Source organism: Hordeum vulgare, chromosome 3H (assembly GCF_904849725.1).
Source record: "Hordeum vulgare subsp. vulgare chromosome 3H, MorexV3_pseudomolecules_assembly, whole genome shotgun sequence".
NCBI lineage: Eukaryota > Viridiplantae > Streptophyta > Magnoliopsida > Poales > Poaceae > Hordeum > Hordeum vulgare.
In genome coordinates this window covers 13,391,099-13,399,665 of record NC_058520.1, presented here as the reverse complement: position 1 = coordinate 13,399,665, position 8,567 = coordinate 13,391,099, and the positions used below count along the sequence as shown (strand labels likewise).

General features: G+C 51.8%; 1 protein-coding gene across 1 annotated transcript; it reads right to left on the bottom strand.

The window, feature by feature from the left end:
* Window positions 1–5,472: 5,472 nt before the first annotated feature.
* Window positions 5,473–6,394, bottom strand: LOC123439258 (17.9 kDa heat shock protein 2-like). Its single transcript, XM_045115994.1, has one exon. The coding sequence runs from the start codon at window positions 6,180–6,182 to the stop codon at window positions 5,685–5,687; it is 498 nt and encodes a 165-aa protein (XP_044971929.1). The 5' UTR covers window positions 6,183–6,394; the 3' UTR covers window positions 5,473–5,684.
* Window positions 6,395–8,567: the final 2,173 nt, after the last annotated feature.

Sequence of the window (8,567 nt, the reverse complement as noted above, 5' to 3'; positions counted from 1 at the left end):
CCTTCTAAACCGTGACAGAGGAAGTATGTCTTTGGGCTGGGCTCGGGTTTCATATTTAAGCCGGCGATCGGGTCGGGTCAGGCCGGGCTTGGATTTTTAGCATCGAGTTTTTTTTTGCCCGGCCTGATGCCTGGCCTGGCCTGGCCCGAAGTATGTCCAGGTATAGTGTGGACACGAGCTCGAGGAAGACCCAGCGTATGGCATATGGCCAAGACAACGCCGAGAACTCACGCATCCATGCCGCTGGCGGCTAGGCTTGTCGATCACCTTGATGGCCACGGCCTCCTTGTCGACGAGGGAGCGCACGTAGTAGACATCGGCAAGCACGTGTGCGCCATGCGCTGGTGGCGGTGAGCCCGGGCTTCTCGTGCACCTTGACGGCCACGATGTAACTCTTGAACTCGATGTAACTCTGAAGTTACTTCCGATGTGGCCGGTCTTAGAGAGGGGAATCCGAATTTATCCTTCTATAATTGGTTAGTATCGACTAGAGTTGCTCTTACTTAAAAACACACACCAGTATATAGTTGTTAAAACATGAGAAAATCACGAGAGATATTTCGGGTCCTCATCATCCTCGCACAGTGAGATAGATCGGGCCTGAAAAGTTTCGATGCATCACGCATCTCCTGGAGACACTAGCTAGCTAGTTGGTCTGAAAAGTTTCGGCGCACCACGCATCTCTTCGGCGCTAGCTAGCCAGTTGGTCGGCCGGTTCACTCGTGGTTATTGGGGCGCAGCTGGTCTCCTCTCCTGGGAAGTTGGGAGCGTGCGATATTTCGCAGCCGTCGACAAGGCAGGAGGTAGTGCACATGCCGATCGAATCGCACCAACCGCCACGTACTATACGTGCGGCAGGTCGGCTGGTCGACACCGAAGATACATATTTGTGTGGCACGCAGGTATCCCAGAAAGGCAGAAGCAGCAAGCAAGATGCACCACACGTTGATTTTAGATGGTTTCTCGATACGTGGCACGAGTGCCATACAACTGGTCTGAGATCGGATCGCGTCTCATCTCATGCGGGACGACCAAAGTCCAAAGGTGAGCGCCACCTAGAAGCAAAATGCTAAAAAAATCTTCAACAGCTGCCTAAAAAATACTCCACGCGTTAAATTATTTGATTTTTGGCATCGGACAGTTTTAACAGAGGCTGTTAAATTGCACGCGCGTTAAAAAGTTTTGGTTACACGTTAAAAACGCTATCGCGCGCATTATATTTGAGGCGCCAGCTCGAGCGCGCAGTAAACTCTGGGTCGCTGCAGGTGGGGTTGCTGGATAGGGCGCCGCACGCGCGTCTGTTGGGGATGATCCGGTCCCACGCATTAAAAATGCTAAAGTGACGCGTTAAAAAAATTATTAAACGTGAATTTTTTATACGGCTGTTGGAGATACTCTAAACTTGCGGCAAGATCATAATGCAAGGCCTACAAAAGCTATAATTCCCTCAACTAGGGTGGCCACCTTCCTCTCCCTAATACCAATCATAAGAGCATCTACAACAACATATAACAAAAATGACTCCTCAAACGCCTGCGAACGCGTCCGAACACGTCTAAAATAAACACTGCTACTACCGGATATCTTATATTGGATTAACAAATCCATACAAAAACATGCAAACATAAAAAAAATATTATTACGTACAAACCAACTACTCGTTGTCGGAGATTTTGACGATCTCCGTTCCCTCCGATGGATGAATGTGCGACAGCTGCAACTCCCTCTCCCCTGACGCCTCTGGCTAGCTGTCATGGCTTCCTCCGTCGCTATCTGCGCGTCGAGCTCGTCGAACAGGGCATCGGCCTCCGCCTGCCTCTGTCGGATAATCCGGCGGTGGCGAGCCGGAGCGATGCCACACGGCGTTCACACCGCAACGACGGTCAAGATGCCGGTCGGACCGTCGGGATTCCACGCGAGTCCGCATGGGCCCCGCCGTCAGGCCGACGTGACGGGCGTGCCAAGGCGCGCTCGGGCTATCCCATCCATGCCCTATATTTGAGTTGGATATGAGGGGTGCCGGTCAGGCCGGACGTTTGAGCCCCATTTTAGACGCCCGAATGGGTCAATTTTTTATGATCAGTCAGTACACGGGCGGCCTGCCCAATGGTTTGAGACGGATATGTGGAATTCGGTTGTAGATGCTCTAATGCCCCACATCAGGTTTATAATAATAAGTTTTTTTTTGCATATGTAGCATTACTTAGACTTATGGTCCTGTTTTCTGTGAGATTTAAATTACTTCATTGAATGCAGAGGCAGAAGGGGCTTGCTAACTGTAAAAGCATCTTTAGTCGCGTCCTCAACAGTCCCTCCAAGGCCCATTTTTATCGTCGACGCTGAAAACGAGTCCACTCGTGTCCCTAGGCGGCTGTTTTTTGCTAGTGAGGGCCGAAATTGGCCCCAGCGTTCCCAGACGAACCGAGCGCGCTGGAGGCACACAGAAGCGCCGAGGGAAACATTTTTGGCACGAAACAGGTGTGGACACGCCGAGTCAACAACTAGGCGCATTGGTCATCCTCATCGCCTCGTTTCCCGCGGGACTCAATGCGAAGGTTGCGTCGCCGGTCAGCCTTCCATTGATTCTTCACGGGCGGCGCAATGAAGACGCGATGACGTGCGTTCCGGCGACGCACGTCCCGTCCAGTCCCGCCACATGTTCATATGGTGCAGCCCCACGTGCCGCCCGCCCGCGGCTATATAAGCCGCCCCTCCTCTCGTCGGTGGCCACACGCCTCTCTCGCCAGACTCCCGCTGTCGACGCTCTCTCCTCTTTCCGCCCCTTTCGTCACCGACGCCTTCTCTCCCTCTCTCTAATGGTCAAGTGCTACCCCCGTGAAGGAGGGGCGGCCAACGGCTTCAGCTGCTGCCACCTGCAGGAGCCTGAGGCCCGCCTCCTCTATGAGGTGGACTACCCGGAGCCACCGGACATGCGGGTCGGGCTTGTGGAGGCTGAGCGTCGGCGGAGTCCCAGTTCCACTGCGGCCCTCTGGAGTTGACTGGTGCGCGGAGATCGCGCGCATCCGGTCATCGTTGTTGGAGAGCTCGCAGAACCTGCCGAGGCACGCCCCCGACGGCAACACATTGTGGACGCAATACTTTGAACGTCGTCATGCCGACCAGCTCGTCGCCACCAAATGGAGTTAAACCCCGCAACCGCTACAACTTGGAGGGGCGTCCCCGGCCGCACATTGGAGGTCGTGCTTGAGTACATCGATGGCGGCAACTCGCCGCGGTATGAGTACCCGCCACCACCCGCATTCTCCCGCCACCGCGGTAGTTCTTGGACGCCGAGGTGGATGGTGACAGTGGCTTCCTCCTCGTCCGGCTCCCGCTCCTCCGGGCTGCCGGTACTCCTCCCCGTCAAAACGGAGCCGTAGGAGACACCACTAGGGCGGCACACGCGCATCGCCGACATCTCATCAACGAGCACGACGACTCCTCCGGCCTCGTCAAGCCGAAGACGGAGTTGGCGCTCCTCCCCGTCAAGTAGGAGCACCTGGACATGGCCGTCGCCGAAGAGACCACACTCAAATGGGCGTGGGACCACTACATCCGGGAGGAGATTCAGCGCCAGCGTCGAGCCCTTGAGGAGATCGCCGGTCAGCGCCGCGGCCGTGTGGAGGACGGCGTCATCCTCAACGACAACGACAAGAAGGCGCCCGGGCCTTCCAACCCCGTTCGCCACGACGACCCAGGGCAGGGCAAGGACGGCGGCGGAGCGCAGGACGATGACATCGACAACGATGGCGACGACGACGGTGACTACACCAACTTCTACAAGCTTCTCGACATGTAGAAGGCGGTTGTTGCTGCGGGTGGAGGGTGGTGGCGTTCAATTTCTTTTTAGATTATGATTTTTTATTTCAATTTTATATAAATTTCAATGAAAACTATGAACTTCTTTCAAATTTGAGTTGTTTTTTATGGATTTAGGCCGAGTTTGTTTTTTAAAAAACCGGTTGGGGACGACCTTTGGGGGGATGGGGTCAGATGACTAGAAAGCCGAGCGCTCTACGCCGTTATTTTTGTAGGCACGCCCCTAGACGATGCTATTTCACGCCCCGAGGGCCGAACGGCTGGAAATCGTCTAAGCCCCGCATTCTTGAACGACGACATGTGGAAAGAGGGCGCCGACTCGTGCGGAAAGGGCGCCGAGGACCGTGTGCTTGGTGTCACAAATTGCGGGGAGGTCGACAACGACGGAGCCACGTGCGAGGAGGGGCCAAATTCACTGTTTTGACCATTTTCCAAAAGTTAAGCCGGATCTGACCCTGATTGGAATCTTTTTTCGGATCTGATCTTTTTTGCTATCGTCGGACCACCTGACGGTACGGTATAACAACCTACCGTCAAGGTCCATGACGATAGAATTGCACTCCTACCGGAAAAGAAAATTCTAAGTTTGCATAGAGTGCGTGTACGTGCGAACTCCAGACCTCTTGGCGGTAGAGTTATACATGCTACCGTCAAATCATTTGACGATAGGCCACTTGTCGGATCTGACGGTAGCAAAAAAGTCAGATCTAAAAAAAGTTTCCAAACGGGATCAAATTCGACTTAACTTTACCAAAAAGGTCCAAGCAATGAATTTTGCCGCGAGGAGGGGGTGAGGACTCCGCTGCGAGGAAGGATGAGCCCAATGCCGACGTGGACTCAAGGACACATACCACGCATGAGACGGGGACGAGTGGAGATGACCGTCGATCGTAGTCGCGATGAGCGTCGCGGATCAGGATGGGCCAGCGGTTTTTTCTCATGGGAGGAGCTGACTATTGGAATAACCGAATGTACAGCGGAAATTCGCAGGGAAACGTAAGTGTGGGGATACTCACCTGTTAAGCCCTGCCGTCCGGTTGATCTGCCTCGCGATTTGCGAAGTAGATGAATCCCGCGCGAGTGAGTAAAACAAAAACTTCTCAAAAGGCTTTAAGTTTCAACGATGATGAAACTTACCCTTTTTTGCATTAAAAATGACCGGTTTCAACAAGTTTTGGAGATGTATTTTTAAGCATTTTTTTCTGTCGATCTAAACACAAGATAACTGATTTTTATCGATCATTTGTACTAAGTTTCAAACACTAAACATTTGTCGATCATTTGTCCGGTTGATTTAAAATGGATCTTATTTGAAAGCGATGGTCGCGGGAAACATGAATATGAAAACAAAATTTAATTTGAAATTTTCATTTCAAATATATAAAACTTTAAAAATAGAGAGGCAAAATAAGAAGCTGTCACTAGGAACCCGAGTGCCACCGCACTTGCGTGTCGTAAATTCTCGTTTGAACGTATACCTGTATGTACGATGTGCTTCCTCCGTTTTCCCAATATAAGTTCACTAATTTTACTCTGTACGTGTATTTCATACTGAAATCTTTAAAGGATTCATGTTTTAAAACGGAGGGAATATGTCTAGACGGGTTATCATACGTCCATATTGCTTTTTATATGTGGTGTAGAGACCGATGGTTCTTCTTTAATTTCACTGTGAACACTTCATTAATTTGATTGTGAACACCAGACCGACGGAAGTACGTAGTTACGTACACCAAACACCACAAACTGTGACATCACAACTAAGCCGCAGAACAGCGCCCTGAGGACCCATCGAGCAGATCATACGAGCGGCAACTTATTACTGCACCTACATCTGCCGGAGTCGGCACCGGCGTCGATCGCCATCAGCACGGGCTGGCCTCGACGACCTCGATGGCGACTGCCGGCTCAGGCATGGCCTCGGCGGCGGCGGCGGCACCGACCCTGGGCACGGTGACGGTGAGCTGCGCGCCGCCGTCATCCATGGCGGCCCTGACCCGGCCCAACGCGGCGTCCTCCGGGAGGTGGAACCTGCCGAAGAAGGTGGCGCAGCTGCGCTCGACGTGGTGCCGCGTCTCGTTCTTGGCCTCCCTCCGCAGGGTCCGCTCGCCGGCGATGACCAGCACCTTGCCCTCCTCCTCCACCTCCACCTTCACCTCCTCCTTGGTGACCCCCGCGGGGAGCCTGGCGCTGAACACGTACGCCTCAGCCGTCTCCCGGCTCTCGATGTAGGTGTCGGCGAACGCCGTGGTGTCGCTGGCCAGCCACGCGTCGGCGCCGCCGGACGCCGTGGTGCCGAAGATGCTGCCGAAGGGGTTCCACGAGTCCAGGGCCAGCGTGTCCAAGAACCTCACCATAGACATCCTCTTGGAAATATATCGAGTATCTAGTATAGTGTTCGTGTGCTACTACCAAATGCTAGCTCGTTTCCTTTTGTGAATGTTTGGAGCTGGCTAATGGCGAGGCACCGGCTATATATGGACGACGAAAGTAAACACCAGCCAACTACCGGCCTTGCGCCTTCCTGCGCAGTTGCACCTGTCTCTGCAGCTTGAGTTGTCCTTGCTGCTCGGGTCAGTGGTTTGTGAAGGGGCCAATTTCGTTGGTTTGCGCATGGACTCATATGGGGCCGATCAGGAAAGCACGCACGAGAAATCCGAGCAACGGTGAAAGCACACCCGATGCACCTAAAAATGCATTGAAAACTATCCAAAAAAATACTTTACAGCGCCAAGAAAATATCGCACGTGAAGCTACAAAAATTGGGTTACCAACGGTCCCTCCCGTGCACAACTTTTCCGGACCATCCCGACGGCGACGCCGTCTAGAATTAGTTGGCATGTCCACTTCACCTCGCGAGGGGAAGCGAAGCTAGCTTCCGAGCGAAGTGTGTTTAAAACCTTAAATTGTAGCGGTCGATGTGAATGAACCCTGACCTTTAAATTCCTGAAGTCTATACCTTATACTTAATGATCCCGACCAATTGTAACCCTAAAATCTAACCTAGACCTGTTTGGAAGAATAATCCCAACCGAAATCACTCGTTTCTCTCACTGACCGTATGGACCTACATGTCATATTCTTCTTCTTCGTCAACTTCGTTACTCTTCTCTCGGTACGCAAAACAGATTTAGGGTACGCCAAACGGATTCAGGGTCTAAATTGATCGGGATGGACGATTACAGGGTATCGATTTCAAGAATTCGAAGATCGAGGTCCATTTACATCACCCTCTACAACCTTAGGGTTTAAAACAGACTTCACTCCTAGCTTCCCGACCGATCGGCGGCCGGGTAGCCGGCGTACGCAAGACTTGTCACGGGTGTGGGGCAACGTGTCGCACGGTCGACGTCGTCGAGTTAAGGGCTCGACGGGCAGTCCGTTCACACCCTTTCTCACACGTTGGTCCTGGCATCGATCGCGTCGTGTGCAAGGCCGGCCACGTATGTACGCAAGATTCTGTTTGTAATCTCTATCGACGTTGAGGTAACGATGGCTCAACAGTTCTACTTCTTGGTGCGGTCTGCGTATTATTTAGTGGTTCTAGGCAAGATTCTAGCCTATAGCGAGGATTCTGGAAAACGCAATCTATCGAGTGATGATGTTAACTTTTGTTACTAACTGATTTAACTTTCCTTACTATCCAAGTATTACATGAACAGTTCATCACAGGGGTTTAACTTTTCTTACCGGCCGACTGATTTGGTGACTCGTCGATGTTCCTGCTAACTGATTTGTTATTTGAAAAATGAAAAAAAGAGAAGCTATTCATTCATTATTTGCGCCGTATCAAAGTCTCTGCGTCCCAAAGGACTGGCACGACCTGGAGGAGCCCATCTCTCAAGAAGGAGGTGTGCCCCGCTATTAACGACATGCCTAAGGACAAAGCTCCAGGGCGAGATGGATTCACGGGCATCTTCTTTAAGAATGTTGGGACATCATCAAGGATGATATCATGAGAGTCATTCACTTTTTTGATTCCCTGCATTTTGAGAATTTTCATTGGCTCAATTCCGTGAACGTGGTGCTCCTTCCGAAGAAGGAGAGTGCGGAGGGTATCTCTGAATATAGACCTATGAGCCCCATTCATGCTATTGCGAAGATCTTTGCCAAGGTCCTCTCCATGAGGCTCGCCCCCCACATGGATGGCTTGGTCTCCAACGCTCAAAGTGCTTTCATCAAGAGGAGAAGTATCCACGACAACTTTATGTATGTTAGGAATTTTGCGCAGAACTTGCATTAGTGTAGGAATTTTGCTCTCCTCTTCAAGCTCGACATCTGCAAAGCCTTTGACTCGATTAGGTGGGAGTTTATCCTGGACCTTCTCAGGAGAAAGGGTTTCCCCTCCAAGTTTCGGAATTGGATGATCGCCCTCCTTCGCACGTCCTCATCGAGGATCCTTTTAAATTGGGTGCTTGGTCCCCCCATTCTGTATGGGAAGGGGTTTCGACAAGGTGACACTCTGTCGCCACTTCTGTTTGTTATCGCTATTGACCCCCTACATCAAATCCTGGAGCTTGCTACTCGCAAAGGGATTCTTCATAAAATCCGCGAAAGGGGAGCTAGGATCAGAACATCACTCTACACGGACGACGCTGCCGTCTTCCTGGCACCCGTCAAAAGGGATGTGGACAACCTGGCCGCCATCTTGAAGGGGTTTGGTGAGGTCAGGACTTTGTACCAACTTCCAAAAAAGCTCAGTAGTGTCCATCAGATGCAACCAACTAAACCTAGATCGCATTTTACGT